Source organism: Magallana gigas, chromosome 1, assembly GCF_963853765.1.
Source record: "Magallana gigas chromosome 1, xbMagGiga1.1, whole genome shotgun sequence".
NCBI lineage: Eukaryota > Metazoa > Mollusca > Bivalvia > Ostreida > Ostreidae > Magallana > Magallana gigas.
In genome coordinates, this window is record NC_088853.1 from 52,070,186 (window position 1) to 52,093,841 (window position 23,656).

General features: G+C 33.7%; 2 protein-coding genes across 7 annotated transcripts in view; both read right to left on the bottom strand.

Moving 5' to 3' along the window:
• Window positions 1–23,444, bottom strand: part of LOC105331908 (uncharacterized) — a 32,150-nt gene extending 8,706 nt beyond the window's left edge. Inside the window, exons 1-14 of one of the 5 annotated variants that reach the window (XM_066070540.1) lie at window positions 23,257–23,444; window positions 22,801–22,836; window positions 19,399–19,495; window positions 17,647–17,800; window positions 14,093–14,288; window positions 13,528–13,543; window positions 13,109–13,171; window positions 12,223–12,320; window positions 11,702–11,761; window positions 10,941–11,000; window positions 10,181–10,240; window positions 9,433–9,492; window positions 8,673–8,732; window positions 4,870–4,929 (exon numbers count right to left, since the gene is read on the bottom strand). In XM_066070540.1, coding sequence (XP_065926612.1) covers window positions 4,870–4,929; window positions 8,673–8,732; window positions 9,433–9,492; window positions 10,181–10,240; window positions 10,941–11,000; window positions 11,702–11,761; window positions 12,223–12,320; window positions 13,109–13,171; window positions 13,528–13,543; window positions 14,093–14,288; window positions 17,647–17,800; window positions 19,399–19,495; window positions 22,801–22,836; window positions 23,257–23,313 — 1,077 coding nt within the window. In that variant the 5' untranslated portion in view covers window positions 23,314–23,444. Of the gene's footprint in view, window positions 1–2,584; window positions 2,645–4,869; window positions 4,930–8,672; window positions 8,733–9,432; window positions 9,493–10,180; window positions 10,241–10,940; window positions 11,001–11,701; window positions 11,762–12,222; window positions 12,321–13,108; window positions 13,172–13,527; window positions 13,544–14,092; window positions 14,289–17,646; window positions 17,801–19,398; window positions 19,496–22,800; window positions 22,837–23,256 lie in introns of all 5 variants that reach the window. The other 4 variants (XM_066070553.1, XM_066070542.1, XM_066070545.1 and 1 more) reach the window with 4 other exon arrangements.
• The window catches only part of LOC117687253 (scavenger receptor class F member 1-like), a 56,640-nt gene that overhangs the window by 13,038 nt on the left and 19,946 nt on the right, over window positions 1–23,656 (bottom strand). The gene's annotated exons all lie outside the window — the stretch shown is intronic.

The following is a 23,656-nucleotide window of genomic DNA, read 5'->3' on the forward strand; positions in this document are numbered from 1 at the left end:
TAACCTCGAATGTATACCAGGTGTTTAGTTGGAGGTTTACTCTGGTGTTAGGTTGGGTCTGATTAGTACTGTAGTTATAATGAATACATAGTAATCTTCACCATTCTACACTTCCATTTTCTAAATATGTATGAGATACAGGATTAATTACATATTTTTATTATAGATTATAGGTGTATAATTAATAATTCCTTTTACCCCTCTTAAGCAGACACCTTAACTTGTGTCCTCCAAATACTGTTTACATATATACAGTTCATATTAAACTAGAGGTACTGTGAGCAAGCTCACAATTGATACCCCCCGCTAAGAAGAAAATCATAACGCGTGTATTTTTGCTATAATAGAAAATATTGGATGAATCTATTTCACTGTCCATTTTCTATAAATAACAACTGCTTTATTTTTGAAAACTGTTAATTTTTAGCTTCTAATATTTCCAATAATACAAAACATGACACAGACAGAATTTAGCTTTATTGAAACAATGACCTTGAACTTTCGCAATTGACCTTGGGTCAAGGTCATGACACACCCTTTAATCGTAAGCAATCTTTGTGTGAAATAAGAACTTCCATTGTTTCCCCATAAGAAAGATATGGACCGGACACGAATTTTGCACTTTTCCTGCCAGTGACCTTGACCTTGCCCGAATGACCTTGGGTCAAGGTCATGACACACCCTTAGGTCATAAGCAATCTTTGTGTGAAGTAAGAACTTCCAATGTTTCTCAATAAGAAAGATATGGACCGGACACGAATTTTGCACTTTTTCTGCCAGTGACCTTGACCTTGCCCGAATGACCTTGGGTCAAGGTCATGACACATCCTTAGGTCATAAACAATCTTTGTGTGAAGTAAAAACTTCCAATGTTTCTCCATAAGAAAGATATGGACCGGACATGATTGCACAGACAGACGGACAGACAGACAGACAGACAGACAGACAGACAGACGGACAGACGGACGGACAAGGTGATTCCTATATACCCCCCCCCCCAAACTTTGTTTGCGGGGGGTATAAATATCTGAGACAGAATACGAGAGACATTCTTTCTTAACTTACCCCATCATCTTCATTGAACACTTCTCCAGTATTCTCTTCTCGTTGCTCTAAATCCATTTGCTACAAAAAACACCCCATTGATTTAAAAAAAAGGTTGGATATACCAAACTTGGGTACAGTACCAATCTTACAGAAAGTGAACCCAGACTAAACCCTCGGTTTACTTTCGGGTTTAACTCCAGGTTAATTAGAGTAAACCCAGAGTAAACTAAAGTAACCCCTGTAAAAAGACCCCTTAGGCAGACGCTACATGTGTATTTCGAATATACGAGAGGTGGGCATTACAGGCAGTAAGATAATTAGATAAAAGATGGGTCTGCTTCACATTTCAATGTTTAAAGAGGACTATAAAAGTAAACACGAGTAAACCCAAAGTAAATACTGAGTGGATCCATGGTAAACCCAAACTGGACACAAATTTCCAAAAGTAAACCAAGAGTAAACCCTAAGTTAACCTCGAATGTATACCAGGTGTTTAGTTGGAGGTTTACTCTGGTGTTAGGTTGGGTCTGATTGGTACTGTAGTTATAATGAATACAGGGTAATCTTCACCATTCTACACTTCCATTTTCTGACTATGTATGAGATACAGGATTAATTACATATTTTTATTATAGATTATAGGTGTATAATTAATAATTTCTTTTACCCCTCTTAAGCAGACACCTTAACTTGTGTCCTCCAAATACTGTTTACATATATATAGTTCATATTAAAATATCTGAGACAGAATACGAGAGACATTCTTTCTTAACTTACCCCATCATCTTCATTGAACACTTCTCCAGTATTCTCTTCTCGTTGCTCTAAATCCATTTGCTACAAAAAACATCCAATTGATTTAAAAAAAGGTTGGATATACCAAACTTGGGTACAGTACCAATCTTACAGAAAGTGAACCTAGACTAAACCCTCGGTTTACTTTCGGGTTTAACTCCAGGTTAATTAGAGTAAACCCAGAGTAAACTAGAGAGTAACCCCTGTAAAAAGACCACTAAGGCAGACGCTACATGTGTATTTCGAATATACGAGAGGTGGGCATTACAGGCAGTAAGATAATTAGATAAAAGATGGGTCTGCTTCACATTTCAATGTTTAAAGAGGACTATAAAAGTAAACACGAGTAAACCCAAAGTAAATACTGAGTGGATCCATGGTAAACCCAAACTGGACACAAATTTCCAAACGTAAATCCAGAGTAAACCCCAAGTTAACCTCGAATGTATACCAGGTGTTTAGTTGGAGGTTTACTCTGGTGTTAGGTTGGGTCTGATTGGTACTGTAGTTATAATGAATACAGGGTAATCTTCACCATTCTACACTTCCATTTTCTAAATATGTATGAGATACAGGATTAATTACATATTTTTATTATAGATTATAGGTGTATAATTAATAATTCCTTTTACCCCTCTTAAGCAGACACCTTAACTTGTGTCCTCCAAATACTGTTTACATATATATAGTTCATATTAAAATATCTGAGACAGAATACGAGAGACATTCTTTCTTACCTTACCCCATCATCTTCATTGAACACTTCTCCAGTATTCTCTTCTCGTTGCTCTAAATCCATTTGCTACAAAAAACACCCCATTGATTTAAAAAAAAGGTTGGATATACCAAACTTGGGTACAGTACCAATCTTACAGAAAGTGAACCTAGACTAAACCCTCGGTTTACTTTCGGGTTTAACTCCAGGTTAATTAGAGTAAACCCAGAGTAAACTAGAGAGTAACCCCTGTAAAAAGACCACTAAGGCAGACGCTACATGTGTATTTCGAATATACGAGAGGTGGGCATTACAGGCAGTAAGATAATTAGATAAAAGATGGGTCTGCTTCACATTTCAATGTTTAAAGAGGACTATAAAAGTAAACACGAGTAAACCCAAAGTAAATACTGAGTGGATCCATGGTAAACCCAAACTGGACACAAATTTCCAAAAGTAAATCCAGAGTAAACCCCAAGTTAACCTCGAATGTATATCAGGTGTTTAGTTGGAGGTTTACTCTGGTGTTAGGTTGGGTCTGATTGGTACTGTAGTTATAATGAATACAGGGTAATCTTCACCATTCTACACTTCCATTTTCTGACTATGTATGAGATACAGGATTAATTACATATTTTTATTATAGATTATAGGTGTATAATTAATATTTCCTTTTACCCCTCTTAAGCAGACACCTTAACTTGTGTCCTCCAAATACTGTTTACATATATATTGTTCATATTAAAATATCTGAGACAGAATACGAGAGACATACTTACTTAACTTACCCCATCATCTTCATTGAACACTTCTCCAGTATTCTCTTCTCGTTGCTCTAAATCCATTTGCTACAAAAAACACCCCATTGATTTAAAAAAAAGGTTGGATATACCAAACTTGGGTACAGTACCAATCTTACAGAAAGTGAACCTAGACTAAACCCTCGGTTTACTTTCGGGTTTAACTCCAGGTTAATTAGAGTAAACCCAGAGTAAACTAGAGAGTAACCCCTGTAAAAAGACCACTAAGGCAGACGCTACATGTGTATTTCGAATATACGAGAGGTGGGCATTACAGGCAGTAAGATAATTAGATAAAAGATGGGTCTGCTTCACATTTCAATGTTTAAAGAGGACTATAAAAGTAAACACGAGTAAACCCAAAGTAAATACTGAGTGGATCCATGGTAAACCCAAACTGGACACAAATTTCCAAAAGTAAATCCAGAGTAAACCCCAAGTTAACCTCGAATGTATACCAGGTGTTTAGTTGGAGGTTTACTCTGGTGTTAGGTTGGGTCTGATTAGTACTGTAGTTATAATGAATACATAGTAATCTTCACCATTCTACACTTCCATTTTCTAAATATGTATGAGATACAGGATTAATTACATATTTTTATTATAGATTATAGGTGTATAATTAATAATTCCTTTTACCCCTCTTAAGCAGACACCTTAACTTGTGTCCTCCAAATACTGTTTACATATATACAGTTCATATTAAACTAGAGGTACTGTGAGCAAGCTCACAATTGATACCCCCCGCTAAGAAGAAAATCATAACGCGTGTATTTTTGCTATAATAGAAAATATTGGATGAATCTATTTCACTGTCCATTTTCTATAAATAACAACTGCTTTATTTTTGAAAACTGTTAATTTTTAGCTTCTAATATTTCCAATAATACAAAACATGACACAGACAGAATTTAGCTTTATTGAAACAATGACCTTGAACTTTCGCAATTGACCTTGGGTCAAGGTCATGACACACCCTTTAATCGTAAGCAATCTTTGTGTGAAATAAGAACTTGCATTGTTTCCCCATAAGAAAGATATGGACCGGACACGAATTTTGCACTTTTCCTGCCAGTGACCTTGACCTTGCCCGAATGACCTTGGGTCAAGGTCATGACACACCCTTAGGTCATAAGCAATCTTTGTGTGAAGTAAGAACTTCCAATGTTTCTCAATAAGAAAGATATGGACCGGACACGAATTTTGCACTTTTTCTGCCAGTGACCTTGACCTTGCCCGAATGACCTTGGGTCAAGGTCATGACACATCCTTAGGTCATAAACAATCTTTGTGTGAAGTAAAAACTTCCAATGTTTCTCCATAAGAAAGATATGGACCGGACATGATTGCACAGACAGACGGACAGACAGACAGACAGACAGACAGACAGACAGACAGACAGACGGACAGACGGACGGACAAGGTGATTCCTATATACCCCCCCCCAAACTTTGTTTGCGGGGGGTATAAATATCTGAGACAGAATACGAGAGACATTCTTTCTTAACTTACCCCATCATCTTCATTGAACACTTCTCCAGTATTCTCTTCTCGTTGCTCTAAATCCATTTGCTACAAAAAACACCCCATTGATTTAAAAAAAAGGTTGGATATACCAAACTTGGGTACAGTACCAATCTTACAGAAAGTGAACCCAGACTAAACCCTCGGTTTACTTTCGGGTTTAACTCCAGGTTAATTAGAGTAAACCCAGAGTAAACTAAAGTAACCCCTGTAAAAAGACCCCTTAGGCAGACGCTACATGTGTATTTCGAATATACGAGAGGTGGGCATTACAGGCAGTAAGATAATTAGATAAAAGATGGGTCTGCTTCACATTTCAATGTTTAAAGAGGACTATAAAAGTAAACACGAGTAAACCCAAAGTAAATACTGAGTGGATCCATGGTAAACCCAAACTGGACACAAATTTCCAAAAGTAAACCAAGAGTAAACCCTAAGTTAACCTCGAATGTATACCAGGTGTTTAGTTGGAGGTTTACTCTGGTGTTAGGTTGGGTCTGATTGGTACTGTAGTTATAATGAATACAGGGTAATCTTCACCATTCTACACTTCCATTTTCTGACTATGTATGAGATACAGGATTAATTACATATTTTTATTATAGATTATAGGTGTATAATTAATAATTTCTTTTACCCCTCTTAAGCAGACACCTTAACTTGTGTCCTCCAAATACTGTTTACATATATACAGTTCATATTAAACTAGAGGTACTGTGAGCAAGCTCACAATTGATACCCCCCGCTAAGAAGAAAATCATAACGCGTGTATTTTTGCTATAATAGAAAATATTGGATGAATCTATTTCACTGTCCATTTTCTATAAATAACAACTGCTTTATTTTTGAAAACTGTTAATTTTTAGCTTCTAATATTTCCAATAATACAAAACATGACACAGACAGAATTTAGCTTTATTGAAACAATGACCTTGAACTTTCGCAATTGACCTTGGGTCAAGGTCATGACACACCCTTTAATCGTAAGCAATCTTTGTGTGAAATAAGAACTTCCATTGTTTCCCCATAAGAAAGATATGGACCGGACACGAATTTTGCACTTTTCCTGCCAGTGACCTTGACCTTGCCCGAATGACCTTGGGTCAAGGTCATGACACACCCTTAGGTCATAAGCAATCTTTGTGTGAAGTAAGAACTTCCAATGTTTCTCAATAAGAAAGATATGGACCGGACACGAATTTTGCACTTTTTCTGCCAGTGACCTTGACCTTGCCCGAATGACCTTGGGTCAAGGTCATGACACATCCTTAGGTCATAAACAATCTTTGTGTGAAGTAAAAACTTCCAATGTTTCTCCATAAGAAAGATATGGACCGGACATGATTGCACAGACAGACGGACAGACAGACAGACAGACAGACAGACAGACAGACAGACAGACGGACAGACGGACGGACAAGGTGATTCCTATATACCCCCCCCCCAAACTTTGTTTGCGGGGGGTATAAATATCTGAGACAGAATACGAGAGACATTCTTTCTTAACTTACCCCATCATCTTCATTGAACACTTCTCCAGTATTCTCTTCTCGTTGCTCTAAATCCATTTGCTACAAAAAACACCCCATTGATTTAAAAAAAAGGTTGGATATACCAAACTTGGGTACAGTACCAATCTTACAGAAAGTGAACCCAGACTAAACCCTCGGTTTACTTTCGGGTTTAACTCCAGGTTAATTAGAGTAAACCCAGAGTAAACTAAAGTAACCCCTGTAAAAAGACCCCTTAGGCAGACGCTACATGTGTATTTCGAATATACGAGAGGTGGGCATTACAGGCAGTAAGATAATTAGATAAAAGATGGGTCTGCTTCACATTTCAATGTTTAAAGAGGACTATAAAAGTAAACACGAGTAAACCCAAAGTAAATACTGAGTGGATCCATGGTAAACCCAAACTGGACACAAATTTCCAAAAGTAAACCAAGAGTAAACCCTAAGTTAACCTCGAATGTATACCAGGTGTTTAGTTGGAGGTTTACTCTGGTGTTAGGTTGGGTCTGATTGGTACTGTAGTTATAATGAATACAGGGTAATCTTCACCATTCTACACTTCCATTTTCTGACTATGTATGAGATACAGGATTAATTACATATTTTTATTATAGATTATAGGTGTATAATTAATAATTTCTTTTACCCCTCTTAAGCAGACACCTTAACTTGTGTCCTCCAAATACTGTTTACATATATATAGTTCATATTAAAATATCTGAGACAGAATACGAGAGACATTCTTTCTTAACTTACCCCATCATCTTCATTGAACACTTCTCCAGTATTCTCTTCTCGTTGCTCTAAATCCATTTGCTACAAAAAACATCCAATTGATTTAAAAAAAGGTTGGATATACCAAACTTGGGTACAGTACCAATCTTACAGAAAGTGAACCTAGACTAAACCCTCGGTTTACTTTCGGGTTTAACTCCAGGTTAATTAGAGTAAACCCAGAGTAAACTAGAGAGTAACCCCTGTAAAAAGACCACTAAGGCAGACGCTACATGTGTATTTCGAATATACGAGAGGTGGGCATTACAGGCAGTAAGATAATTAGATAAAAGATGGGTCTGCTTCACATTTCAATGTTTAAAGAGGACTATAAAAGTAAACACGAGTAAACCCAAAGTAAATACTGAGTGGATCCATGGTAAACCCAAACTGGACACAAATTTCCAAACGTAAATCCAGAGTAAACCCCAAGTTAACCTCGAATGTATACCAGGTGTTTAGTTGGAGGTTTACTCTGGTGTTAGGTTGGGTCTGATTGGTACTGTAGTTATAATGAATACAGGGTAATCTTCACCATTCTACACTTCCATTTTCTAAATATGTATGAGATACAGGATTAATTACATATTTTTATTATAGATTATAGGTGTATAATTAATAATTCCTTTTACCCCTCTTAAGCAGACACCTTAACTTGTGTCCTCCAAATACTGTTTACATATATATAGTTCATATTAAAATATCTGAGACAGAATACGAGAGACATTCTTTCTTACCTTACCCCATCATCTTCATTGAACACTTCTCCAGTATTCTCTTCTCGTTGCTCTAAATCCATTTGCTACAAAAAACACCCCATTGATTTAAAAAAAAGGTTGGATATACCAAACTTGGGTACAGTACCAATCTTACAGAAAGTGAACCTAGACTAAACCCTCGGTTTACTTTCGGGTTTAACTCCAGGTTAATTAGAGTAAACCCAGAGTAAACTAGAGAGTAACCCCTGTAAAAAGACCACTAAGGCAGACGCTACATGTGTATTTCGAATATACGAGAGGTGGGCATTACAGGCAGTAAGATAATTAGATAAAAGATGGGTCTGCTTCACATTTCAATGTTTAAAGAGGACTATAAAAGTAAACACGAGTAAACCCAAAGTAAATACTGAGTGGATCCATGGTAAACCCAAACTGGACACAAATTTCCAAAAGTAAATCCAGAGTAAACCCCAAGTTAACCTCGAATGTATATCAGGTGTTTAGTTGGAGGTTTACTCTGGTGTTAGGTTGGGTCTGATTGGTACTGTAGTTATAATGAATACAGGGTAATCTTCACCATTCTACACTTCCATTTTCTGACTATGTATGAGATACAGGATTAATTACATATTTTTATTATAGATTATAGGTGTATAATTAATATTTCCTTTTACCCCTCTTAAGCAGACACCTTAACTTGTGTCCTCCAAATACTGTTTACATATATATTGTTCATATTAAAATATCTGAGACAGAATACGAGAGACATACTTACTTAACTTACCCCATCATCTTCATTGAACACTTCTCCAGTATTCTCTTCTCGTTGCTCTAAATCCATTTGCTACAAAAAACACCCCATTGATTTAAAAAAAAGGTTGGATATACCAAACTTGGGTACAGTACCAATCTTACAGAAAGTGAACCTAGACTAAACCCTCGGTTTACTTTCGGGTTTAACTCCAGGTTAATTAGAGTAAACCCAGAGTAAACTAGAGAGTAACCCCTGTAAAAAGACCACTAAGGCAGACGCTACATGTGTATTTCGAATATACGAGAGGTGGGCATTACAGGCAGTAAGATAATTAGATAAAAGATGGGTCTGCTTCACATTTCAATGTTTAAAGAGGACTATAAAAGTAAACACGAGTAAACCCAAAGTAAATACTGAGTGGATCCATGGTAAACCCAAACTGGACACAAATTTCCAAAAGTAAATCCAGAGTAAACCCCAAGTTAACCTCGAATGTATACCAGGTGTTTAGTTGGAGGTTTACTCTGGTGTAAGGTTGGGTCTGATTGGTACTGTAGTTTGATGAATACAGGGTAATCTTCACCATTATACACTTCCATTTTCTGACTATGTATGAGATACAGGATTAATTACATATTTTTATTATAGATTATAGGTGTATAATTAATAATTCCTTTTACCCCTCTTAAGCAGACACCTTAACTTGTGTCCTCCAAATACTGTTTACATATATATAGTTCATATTAAAATATCTGAGACAGAATACGAGAGACATTCTTTCTTAACTTACCCCATCATCTTCATTGAACACTTCTCCAGTATTCTCTTCTCGTTGCTCTAAATCCATTTGCTACAAAAAACACCCCATTGATTTAAAAAAAAGGTTGGATATACCAAACTTGGGTCAGTACCAATCTTACAGAAAGTGAACCTAGACTAAACCCTCGGTTTACTTTCGGGTTTAACTCCAGGTTAATTAGAGTAAACCCAGAGTAAACTAGAGAGTAACCCCTGTAAAAAGACCACTAAGGCAGACGCTACATGTATATTTCGAATATACGAGAGGTGGGCATTACAGGCAGTAAGATAATTAGATAAAAGATGGGTCTGCTTCACATTTCAATGTTTAAAGAGGACTATAAAAGTAAACACGAGTAAACCCAAAGTAAATACTGAGTGGATCCATGGTAAACCCAAACTGGACACAAATTTCCAAAAGTAAACCCCAAGTTAACCTCGAATGTATACCAGGTGTTTAGTTGGAGGTTTACTCTGGTGTTAGGTTGGGTCTGATTGGTACTGTAGTTATAATGAATACAGGGTAATCTTCACCATTCTACACTTCCATTTTCTGACTATGTATGAGATACAGGATTAATTACATATTTTATTATAGATTATAGGTGTATAATTAATATTTCCTTTTACCCCTCTTAAGCAGACACCTTAACTTGTGTCCTCCAAATACTGTTTACATATATATAGTTCATATTAAAATATCTGAGACAGAATACGAGAGACATTCTTTCTTAACTTACCCCATCATCTTCATTGAACACTTCTCCAGTATTCTCTTCTCGTTGCTCTAAATCCATTTGCTACAAATAAACACCCCATTAAGTTAAAAAATAGGTTGGAAATACCAAACTGGGGTACAGTACCAATCTTACAGAAAGTGAACCCAGACTAAACCCTCAGTTTACTTTCGGGTTTAACTCCAGGTTAATTAGAGTAAACCCAGAGTAAACTAGAGTAACCCCTGTAAAAAGACCCCTTAGGCAGACGCTACATGTGTATTTCGAATATACGAGAGGTGGGCATTACAGGCGGTAAGATAATTAGATAAAAGATGGGTCTGCTTCACATTTCAATGTTTAAAGAGGACTATAAAAGTAAACACGAGTAAACCCAAAGTAAATACTGAGTTGATCCATGGTAAACCCAAACTGGACACAAATTTCCAAAAGTAAACCAAGAGTAAACCCCAAGTTAACCTCGAATGTATACCAGGTGTTTAGTTGGAGGTTTACTCTGGTGTTAGGTTGGGTCTGATTGGTACTGTAGTTATAATGAATACAGGGTAATCTTCACCATTCTACACTTCCATTTTCTGACTATGTATGAGATACAGGATTAATTACATATTTTTATTATAGATTATAGGTGTATAATTAATAATTCCTTTTACCCCTCTTAAGCAGACACCTTAACTTGTGTCCTCCAAATACTGTTTACATATATATAGCTCATATTAAAATATCTGAGACAGAATACGAGAGACATTCTTTCTTAACTTACCCCATCATCTTCATTGAACACTTCTCCAGTATTCTCTTCTCGTTGCTCTAAATCCATTTGCTACAAAAAACACCCCATTGATTTAAAAAAAAGGTTGGATATACCAAACTTGGGTACAGTACCAATCTTACAGAAAGTGAACCTAGACTAAACCCTCGGTTTACTTTCGGGTTTAACTCCAGGTTAATTAGAGTAAACCCAGAGTAAACTAGAGAGTAACCCCTGTAAAAAGACCACTAAGGCAGACGCTACATGTGTATTTCGAATATACGAGAGGTGGGCATTACAGGCAGTAAGATAATTAGATAAAAGATGGGTCTGCTTCACATTTCAATGTTTAAAGAGGACTATAAAAGTAAACACGAGTAAACCCAAAGTAAATACTGAGTGGATCCATGGTAAACCCAAACTGGACACAAATTTCCAAAAGTAAACCAAGAGTAAACCCCAAGTTAACCTCGAATGTATACCAGGTGTTTAGTTGGAGGTTTACTCTGGTGTTAGGTTGGGTCTGATTGGTACTGTAGTTATAATGAATACAGGGTAATCTTCACCATTCTACACCTCCATTTTCTGACTATGTATGAGATACAGGATTAATTACATATTTTTATTATAGATTATAGGTGTATAATTAATAATTCCTTTTACCCCTCTTAAGCAGACACCTTAACTTGTGTCCTCCAAATACTGTTTACATATATATAGTTCATATTAATATATCTGAGACAGAATACGAGAGACATTCTTTCTTAACTTACCCCATCATCTTCATTGAACACTTCTCCAGTATTCTCTTCTCGTTGCCCCAAATCCGCTGGCTAAAAAAACATCACATGAGATTTAATAATTACTAGTAAGTGAATTTTAAAGCTTAGGTAGTTATAATGAATATAGGGTAATTTTCACCATTTTACACTTGCATAATTTTCACCCCTTTGAATTGCAATATTTATTCTAGATATTAAGCAAACGTCTTTACAGTATTATATATACTATCACTGGGGCTGGCAAACAATACTCCTCTGTTTAAATAAGTCACAAATTCATATCTGAACATGAACTATTACATCAAAGAATTCTTTTGTTCTTTCTTGAGTATCTTGGTACTTTTCTATGCTAAGTATTTTCCGTACTAAGGAGGGTATAATTGTTGATTAGTCCTTAAATAAGACTGGACACTTAACTTAAAACCATTCCTCAAACTTTTGAAGGTAATGTGATACTCATTTTGAATGATTTGCTCAGCAATGTACATGTAATATTATATGTTTACTATTACCTTGAAGTTCTTTGTCTTAAAGCATAATTGTTGTATGATCTCTGATTGTAGAGAATCAGAACAGCTATCTGAAATGTAATCTTCCTCTGAGCTGACATCTAACACAAAAATAAAAGAAAATAAGGAAAAGTATACCAATAATTATAGCAGTAACTTTTTAATTTGCTTCATATTAAAAAATATTCTCATTGAATCTAAGGCGTTAACTTTGAAATACCAAACTATAAGGGAGGGCAACAAAATGAAAAGAAACAAAAAGTTTTCAAACGAGTGATTTTCAGTCACATATATACATATATAGTGAGTATTCTAGCTGCATGTAGACTAGCTGTTTAATGATCTTTCCTGTCAGTTTAAAAGACCATCCCATTAAATATCCGATGTATAATTCATGATGTGCCCCAAGCATTTCCTATTTGTACAAATGCAGTATTTTTGTTGCATAAAGTAAAATGTAACTGGAAAAAATAAATAAATTTTTTTATGACAATTTTTCCTTAATTTATGCAAACAAATGAGATATTGAACATAGAATTTATTTTAAACAGTCAGCCCGATGACTTTCTACTAAAATACAATCAGTTTCTCTTGATAGATTATTATGGTTATTTGACCACATGCATGTATCACTGATCCCATTTAATGTAAGCAATAACAATGCAGTGTAACATTAGCAGCATCGTTTGATAGAATAATAATATCTTTCAAATAAAGCCCACCATAAAAAATGCTGTCTTCTCAATAACCAATAACATGTAGCATTTGAGGTACATGTACAATATGTGCACTAGCTGGCTTACACCACTTGATTATGACTAATTTATTTACACTGAAGCTTCACCATGATCATATCCGTCTAAAAAATTGTCATTAAAATATTATTTACCCGAAATCTTCCTGATATCAAATGGATCATCATCAATATCATCACAGTCATCATCCTCAAATTCTGTCAATTACATTAAATACTTTTAATTGAAACAGCAAGTTTCAAACAAAATCCAGTTCTAAATGCCAGAATGGGTGTGTAACATAATTTCCAAAAGTATCCTATACTCAGGAATATGGTCATTATTATTTCATTACTTATTATCAGTTTTTATTCTATTAACTAACATAAGGACAATCAAAGACTGTTAAATAAGGCACATATGCAATTTGAAACCAAAAAATTAGACAATATGTTTAATTGATATATACACAAGGGTAATAATAACTATAAAAACATTAAAAAGAAAATATATAAATAAAATAAATCAGATGAAATTTATTTGAACTATTTCAGCAATTATAAATGACATTTACCAAACTTGCAGACATCCTGAAAAGTTTTGAAAAAAAATTATGTGCCATCTTAGAAATTACTGTTGAGTAAATCAATTGAAAATAAAATTATATTCTAGGCACTATAACATTAATTTTTCTAATTTTCAGATTTGACATCATTCTGGTTTTTTTTAACAAAACTGGTGTCCATTTGAAATAAATCAACCTGCTAGTTATATACAGATGATAAAACATAGAATTTTCATTCCTTAATTAATACCTCAACCCTCATCCATGCCAACCAACACAGAACATTTAATTTAGTTCAAACATGTTGTGATATTGTTTAACATATCCACACATATTTAAATTAATTTATCCATGCAGGATATTTAAAATAAATTGAATCTACAGACAGATAGACAGACATGAGGGCAACAAACATACAAAAAATGTGAACCTTAAACATTGGGTATGAAGTTAAAACAATTAACATTAAATAACATCTTCAAAAAATTTTAATGTTTTTTTTTTCATTTTTATTATTAATCAATTACATGTATATAGTTTCAGTTTCTCCATGATGTTAGTTAATATACTTTACCTTACTCCTCCACCAAAGGTTCTCTTTGTCCCCATAATTATACTGAATTTCTTCCCCTGGCTGTATATCCTTCATAGCATACAGACAGAGGTACTCCTTTTCATGAAAAACTTTAAGCTTCATTACTGAATTGGCTGTTTTGTCTGCATCATTCACAAAATGACAAATGCTGTTACTGACACCCTCTGCATCAATGCTAAAACAAAAAAATAAACAATTATAAATAACAAATGAAGAAAAAAAAATCTGTATTTTACCTTTATTAATAATGTGGCTCACTACACCTTGAAATAATTTCTCAAATCAGCACAACACTACTTGATTATGTAAATTTGATTATGATAGATTGCATGATGAATAAGAAGTGTAGAAATCAAATAGGAGGTAAATTTTGGATAAAAAACTGTATTTTTAAAAATTCAATTCAGTACACTAGTATTCATGAACAAAAGTCATAGGCAGATTCCAACTCATGATCTGCAGTTCACAAGCCCAATGTTTTAACTGCTGAGCAATTATGATAAATAAATGATATTTAACAACAATATACCATAACAATACATTTAAAGCAATATGAGCTGTATTTTTTTAGAATTTCATTTTGCTGTAAATCCTGCTAGGATGCTAAGTCTGCATGTAACTTAAATTTTTATGATAAATAAGGTTGAAAAAAAATCATTAATTTTTGTCAGAGAAAAGATATCTCTTCAAAGGAACATATAGCAAATCAATTTTTGTACAGGATAACAATAATTCAATTTCGCTCCAATTAAGGCTCCGTAACGGCCCTTTTCACAAAAATTTGGCGAAAAGAAATTTAAATACCATCATGATGATATTTTTGACATTTGAGTAGAAAATGACATTTTCGTTAAAAAAATTTTCATCATGAAAATTGCAGCTCATATTCCTTTAACTGCCATTTTGTAATATAGTGTCTTGAAAAGTAAAGTCTAGCTGTAGTGAGGTACCTTAAGTTTAAGTAATTTATACTATATACATGAAATAACACTCTTCACATTAATGGGCTTTGTATTTTTGTACATATTGCTTTGTATATACTTTGCAAATTTTTCTATCAATTGTGAACCTTTTTTCAAAATTGAAATAAGGAGAGACTTTCTGGATACAGTTAAACTTCGGTATCTCAAGCACCAATATCTCGAATACCGCAGATATCTCGAGGTACGTCTGTGGTCCCACCCATTTTTACTACATAAGTGATTATAAAAAACCCGGGTATGTCAACACGGATAACTCAAATGCCCTGCTTATCTCAAAGTAAATTTACAGCCCCAGTAAGAATAACTAATAAGAATCTCTATTTACATAAATAGTATATAAAACTATGTGCTTTAAAATATACACAAAAAAGGCCACACACAATGCCATCTCTTTGGGGTTCTAAATTTACCTCTTTTTCACCACTGTAGGTTAGCATGTACATGTACCGGCCCGGTATGTAGAAGGTAAAAAACATTGTTAGCCCCAAACCATCACAGAAAGTCCTCAAACATGCAAACACAGTTTCAGGAAAATGTAAAATAATTTTGTGTAATTCATTTTCATCAGAATTTTTTAATGACAACTTTTGTTCATGTTCATGACATTGAGAGAGAGAGAGAGAGAGAGAGAGAGAGAGAGAGAGAGAGAGAGAGAGAGAGAGAGAAGGATATCAACTATAATATAGAAAACTTGACATATTTAGCAATATCAACTCCTGCCCCCCAAAAAGTTTGCATGTATTTACCATCCAACTGTTAAAGCTATTTTATTTTTTGGAGACTTTAACAATTGCCTTTGTTCAGTAAAAAATAGGCTAAGTTATCGAAATTTTACAAATAATATCATTTATAAAGAACTTTACTCTATCCCAAGTTATTGCTTCCATCTGTTTTTGATGATTTTTACTTAAAATACACATACCTGTGAAAGAAATACAATTGAAATTGATGAAAGGGAAAATATCAAGATATCTTCTTTGACACATTATCATTTTTGGGAGTTGATTTTAATCAACTCTCCTATGCAGTTACTCTGGCAAACCCAAAGTGAAACAGTGGTTGGACCTAAGCACAAATCTTCACCGCTGACAAGACTTAGTTCTTGAAAATAATAGAAAAATTCAATGTAATGTATGCTGAAGCATTGTTTTTCAAGGAAACTTATCAATAAACACTTTGAAAATAATCAGATTTTATATAATATGAACAACTAAGATATTTTTATAGTCTCATGTATTCCTACACCAGAGTTTAATAATTCAAACCTGACAGGGTTTTTGGACCAAATGGCTATCTAACAAAACAACGAATGTATTTTGAAGAAAAGCAGTAGATCTCCTAATCAAAGCAGTAAGCGGGAAACAGACTCAGATGTAAAAAGCTGTAGACTTCAACATAAAGCGATAGAGTTAACATGTATGCCTTCTATCAATAAAGTTACCCTATGCTTGTAATTATGGTTTTTTTTATAATAAAATATGCATTTTATTTGTTGAATTAATTTACAGGGGACTGTATACTAAGCATATCACACTCATCTTTAATGATTTCACACATGAAAGCGTAATCAAAAATCGGAAGCAAATAAAACAAATTCACAAACATTACATAGTCTAGGAGAAATTTTTATGCCTTCTGTCTGTTTGTCACTGTATATTCAGTACTCATCTATTTTCGCATAGTATTAAAGGATTTATATAGCGTAAGCATACTATGCCGTAATAGAGCACGGCAAATGTTTTCAACAAAAATCTTTCAAGTGCCGACAGCAGGATTCGAACTCACAACGCTAAAATCATTCCAGCTTGAAGCCCAACGCGTTACCGCTACACTAAATTAGCCGTTATTATAAATAACGGTATTTATCTATATAAAATGTAGATATGTACGGCTGACATCAAGCAATTAAAATTATTCGTTTTTCCAAAAACACTTCATTATTGACGGTAATTTTAAAGTTAAAGTTTCTAATGAACTTTTGAACAAATTGATTGAACATTTTTCAAAGAAATTCTACATGAGAATCACAAAAACGCTTTTTTAAATGACGCTTGATAAAGAATGTACAAGAAAAAAATTCAATGAGATTTCGTCTGCTAAACATTTCGAGTTTTCTCGGCAAGGCCAAACGTCTCTCATTTCTTGAAAAGAACATAAACCTTTGTTGACTTTTTAATGTACAACAAATTGTTGATTAAATAAACTATCAAATCAATTGATTAATTTGAAAAAGAAACAAACACTTGCTTTTCCAGTGATTATTTTTAGGGACTTGTCAACACTCGAACGTCACAGCTACATGTACTTATAGCAAAGCATGTCCGTATATTCAACAGTCGGCATAATAATAACAATAGGCTTGTGCACTAATATTGTCTCAAACCCTGACTACTATTTAGGCATAGTACATGTAAAAACAACATTATTATATATAAACAGCAAGTCTTGTCATCGGTTGGTACATGTACACTTATTTATGCACATGTAATATCTCATTAACATCACAAAAGTATACATAAGATTCAATAAAGTATTCAAAACTATTCTTACCATAAGTCCTGTCCTTTGTAGCAATAGAAGAAGAATTTGTTTTCTGTTGACTTTTTCATCCTTTCAGTTGCTTCGTTCTTCGTTATTTTCTCCCCAGCATATTGTAATAGAAAATCCCCTTTCGCATGCTCAGCCACACTAAATACGCCAAACCCTGTTTTATGGATGAAATGAAACTCCTGATTGGCAACAAAACATTACAAGTACGGGTCACGTTTAACATTTTCATACAAATAGTTATCGCCGAGTACCATTTCTCGCCAGTGTATTGTTATGTAATTTTTCATATATAATTTTATGTGTTGATAATTAAAATGATGTAAGAATGCACTGGCGAGAAATGGTAGGTGGCGAGAACTGGTCACACGCCATTATATTACTAAAAATTTTGAAATGAAATGCAAAATTTCTTTATTAATCAAATTAATACGGTATTTTTCAAAACCACATAAAGATTTGGTTAAAAAAAAGAATGAACTTTCGTTAAAATCATTGTGCATAAGGAATAATGTCACAATATAAGGTCAGTAAAATGTTTTTAAAAGAGGATAATATATATTACATATATCATTAAATGCTTCTGATTTTAAACACCAGTGTTTGAGAGAATCCTGGAATCTAGGTGGTATGGGACACCTGTCTATATTAACATTTTAATCATAAAATTTTACTTGATATGATTGTTTACTTAAATTCGAAGTATGTCACAATTTGGAGGTGTCCAATACAACCTTACTAGTAAGAGATATTAAAAAAAGAAATTCACATTGATGCTATTATATGCATAGGGAAATCATAGAAATATTCTGAAAGTGTCATTAAGATTACTGTAGACGTACTTTTGTCCGCTTGGTATTAATTTACACTATGAATGCTGGCACAAATTTTCCGCAGAATTTTTTCCCAGGCTACTTAAAGTGCAGTTTGGAACGAAATTTTGAAATTGCATTACATGAATAAGGATAACTGGAAGTTAATACATTATATAACACTTGCCTATACGTGTACCCAATGTGTTATCGTTTTTATATATGCAAACTCAAACAAATTTGTTTTGAGAATTCACATAATAAACAATTTAATCTCCTAAAGATTTGAATTTTCTGTAAATTTACTTGCATGAAATTTAAACTTCTCCCAGCTTGAAATAACGGCATGTGTCAGAAGACAAATAACCCAAAGCGGGTCTGTCTTTCAATGACCCAATTAACTACACGCTAAGACCTGTGTTTTTACTGCAATTTTTAGATCCCTTTGTGCTCTGATTTTTAATTGATAAAACTGATCAACTCATAATTTAAACGACATGTGAACCTATAAATTGACAGTTAATAAAGATTAAAATATTTGTTGTAACATCTTGACGGCTAACTAATGACTACCGACCAGTGCACAACCGATCATTACTGTTCACTGTGAACAGTTCTTACAATTTAAGTCCGAAGTTGGACAAATTCTAGGTAATGAAAATCGCTCAGAACTAAATTTAATAATAATTATTCAAATGATTTTTTTTTCATTCAAAGAATCCGCGTAAGTATTTACCCGCGCATTAAATTGATATTTTGATTCCGCGGAATTATGACCCCGTGGAAAAAAATACGTCTACAGTATCTTAATTTAGAATTAGTACAATATTAAGTTGAGTGGTTTTCTGTTAATGATAATATCCATCAGCGATATCTTAACATAATTAAATAAATTACTCAAATATAAATAAGAAAATATGTATTAAAGAAAAAAAAATACTACCTTTATAGTCTGATATATATTTGACTTCAAAGCCGTCCTTATCAAGACCTGCCTCACAATAACGCTGTGCCTCAGCATCAGGCGACAAACGTTTTTTCTAAAAAGTATGTATTATATGACTAAGATTATTGCAAGATCAATCAATAATACTGTAAATTGTACATTTTATGAAAAATCAGAAGATATATATATATAACATATCAAGGTTTGCTCAAATTCATCTCCTTATAATATGATAAATAATTCAAGAACTTAATTAATAGCATCATTCCTGAAAGAGGGGCTAAAAAAATATCATGATGGTGAGAATGGTAACAATAAAGCTTGATGGGTGGTTATAGTTATCTGTAGTTACATGTAGTCAGTTAGTCCGAAATAGCCGTTGTTTCATGGCTCTTTCGACAATTTGATATTTTATTTGCAAGAAAAACATCAGAACCGGCACCATTATGAAAACAGAATATTCATCCCTTCCACCTGAAGGCAGTATTCTCGTTTCGAATTCAAATGTTTAACTCCAGACCTATCTAACTAATGAAATGACGATATTGCTACTCACTAATATTGCTTTTTAATGGTTCTTGCATCCAATTAACAGAGTAGAAAACATATTTTATCAAACTGTCAAACTTTGTTTTGATTTTGTGCATGTCTGAAATCTCTAGAGATAACAGCTGGGTTCACAAGTCACTGTTTTTCATTAATATTATCAAAACATAGGGAAAAATTTACTTTAAGCAATATATATCTATACTATTAGTGAGTTTTAAAACTAATATTTAAGAAATAAACAAATAAAAGTTCACCGGGATATGAAGTTGGTTTGTCACGTGATCAAATCCTGTGAAGCCGAAATCCAAGCAACAAGCGATAAGCGCGTGCTATGAACATTGTGACATCACAAAAAAGTTCATACAGAATTGAAAGTTTTCGCTATTCTATAGGTTCACATAAGGAAATGTATTTGCAAATGTAAATATACATTATTAAATTGTATTGTTTATTATACTTATAATACATATGATACCACAGGTTCTATGGTAGGCAGTATTTCTGTTTACGTACAGTAGCACGCGCTGAAATTGAATTTTGACATCGGGATATTTTTAGGCATAGTAAACAAAGACACGCTGAACATCACTGGGGTATATATTAATTAGAGGAAACTCACAATAACATTAATTTCTGGAAATATCTCCATATTGATTTTTTGACAAAATGATTTAACTACCACAATATCATAGGACCCGCTCATATTTTCAAGTCAGTCTTGTCAGTTCATGTAAATATCTTGGGTTAAAGATTGTCAACATTTCACTGGGGAACTGGTGTGTGATTAGTTATACAAGCCCATATGCGTCTAATTTAGTTGAAAAGCATTCTGAGAGTACTGCAGCTCAAGCAATACACATGATCCCCGACCAGTTTGTAATATTTTATGAAAGCTTTACTCTTTTTAAAAATAAGAGATAAAGAACAGAGGAAATTCAAATTATATATTCTACTCTAGATTGAAAACAGACTTCATTTTACTGTATTTAAATGTAACATATATTCTTTGGGATTTTTTAAGTTTAATGATAATATTTGACATGTTATACCAGGCCTCTTGAAATATACAAAGTGGAGAAAAATAATACTCTTTAATTTATCCAGAGACATAAGTAACATTTATGTCTCTGATTTATCTTGAATGTGCAATTTCGCCAAGTCCATTAAGTATTCGCTGGTAGAAATTTGTGAAAATAATGCCCTGTTATGCACAATATCATTACTTACCATCTTCTGTATCCCGAATCAAACCAAAGAGCTATATAATATTGAATAGCCCGAACCCGATAACGAACCCGATTGTAATAATACAAAAAATGTACACACATTACTTGACACTATTCTACAGAACTTATTTGTTAGAAGTGATACAAGACTTAGTGATGCCAGATATTATTACTGACCACATAACGTTACTGGCCTTGTTTATTCACTACACACCGAACCACCAAAAATCTTCAAAATTCCCATGACATAATACATATAATATTATTATAGCGAGCGCAGCTCGTCGGCCGGCGAGCGAAGCGAGCTCTCAGAACCAGTGTGCGCGGGAAAAAGAACGAGCTTAACCTACAGCTCATCAAACAAAATTTCTTGTCTACGTCCCTTAATGCTCTCTAATGTTTTCATCCGTGGTGCTATGCCAAAAATGGACGACTTTTAACTCGTAATTTACAGTGTGTTAAGGTTTGAGGACACGTTTTGAGTACCGCATATTGTTTGGCGAGACTCAAGAGATTTGTTACATGCTTCGAGATACATAAACAAAGACGAACAAAGTCATGGATGTCGTCACAGTGCTCTCGCGCTCTATTTCCCATGATAAATTTAGAGGTGGCTCAAACATCTGTAATGCATGTACTAGCTATTTCAGTATTTCAGTATAGACTGCGATACCTGCCTCATTGACATTGTATGACTTGTTTTTAATTTTGTTTTTAATATAGAGATTATATAAATATATACTAGCAAGAGCCATACTTTACTGTCATATCGATCCATTTTTAAGCTAGGCCTAATTGTGCATGCATGTACAGTAGGCAGGTATTAAGTAAGGGCCTATAGATATGAGTGGGGAGGAAATAAACAATAGGACATTTTGAACTAAATAAAAAGGAATAAAGAGAAAAAATATAGTCAAACCATTAAATTTAAAAAGTGGGAAAATACACAACTACAAACAGGGACCAGACTCTCTCTCTCTCTCTCTCTCTCTCTCTCTCTCTCTCTCTCTCTCTCCGAGTCTCTCTCCCTCTCTGGAGAGGGGTAAGGGATTGCTTTGTATGTACCATAACCATTAAAATTGATACATTTCGCATACTTATTGTAAAATTAATACCTTAACCATACTTATTGTAGAGCAATACTCTCTCAAAAATTCTTTAACGTTCGTTGATACCTAAATAACACTAGGTTGACAATGATGCAAGGTATGTGTACATACTTGCTGCCCTCGCCAGAACGGTAGCACCGTAAAACATATTAATACCTATATACAAATTTTCATGTTATGTTATTGAAATTCAAGATAAAATGCTAGAAATTACAGGATATTTACCCAGACCGTGGCAGACGAGTCACACGAGAGTAAACATGTAAACCGGAAATGTTTACCTCAAGAAACAGAAGAGTTCCTACCCCCCCCCCCCCCCCCCTTCATATGAACAATATGTTTGCTAGAAAAACTTAATAATTATCCAAATTATCACTGAATTATTTTTTACATGATTTCGGTTATAATCTATAATTTAACAAGCAACCTCTTGCGATACTACAGTAATGAGTCAACAGTTATACAGTAGGCTAGGGCATGCATGTTTACATGAATTGAATTATAAATGTTCCTACCTTTTTCTTTATATCGTTTTCTAGGACTGCTTTTAGCTGAAAAGGTATACATATTATGCATTAAATTAATATGAATACGATGTTAACTCCTAAACGTAACACTAGATTAGCTAATTTCACAATAAATCTATTTTGTTGTGACGCAAAAATCAACCATGACGTCATATTATGTATCATGTAAAACCTACTGTCTTGAAATGCATGCATCTCATAGAATTAGTTCTCTCTTTACTTAAAACTGCAAATATTTTGTTTTAATTCAATTTTTTAGTAATCATTTTGGTGTTTTATTGTTTAACTTTGACAAGTCCTTGAAATGTTTTCCTTAGTTCAACATTTTTTTTGTCGTCATATTTCATGAACAGAGTGTGACAACAAAAGAATTTTAATGATTAAAAGTAAAATATCAACATAGAAACTTAATAAGCTAGTCTATATAAGCTTGATCCTACTTACGCATCTCTTGCCGTAACTCAAAGCAGCCATGTTTGTTCGGAAGCCTTCGCAACCCATAGAAAAAGACCGAGGCTCATTTTCGGACAAAAAATATATTTCAAATGAAGACTTGGCACGGTGGCAAATATATCGATTTTTTTATCGTAACTTTTTTTTCGGAAAAAAGCATGGGATCTGATAAAACATTATCGTAAATGATAACAAATGTTTAAAAACATGAAACATACTCTTAAAAAGTATGGTTTTTATCAAGTTGAACATCGTCCACCTAAAGGGTATGCTGCGTATTTGTAAAAACATACATTCAACATTTTTAATGTTGTTTTATTGTGACCTTAAATAAACAATAAACACAAAAAGTATTTCCATGAATTAATTGTGTTTAGTTATTGCAAAAAAA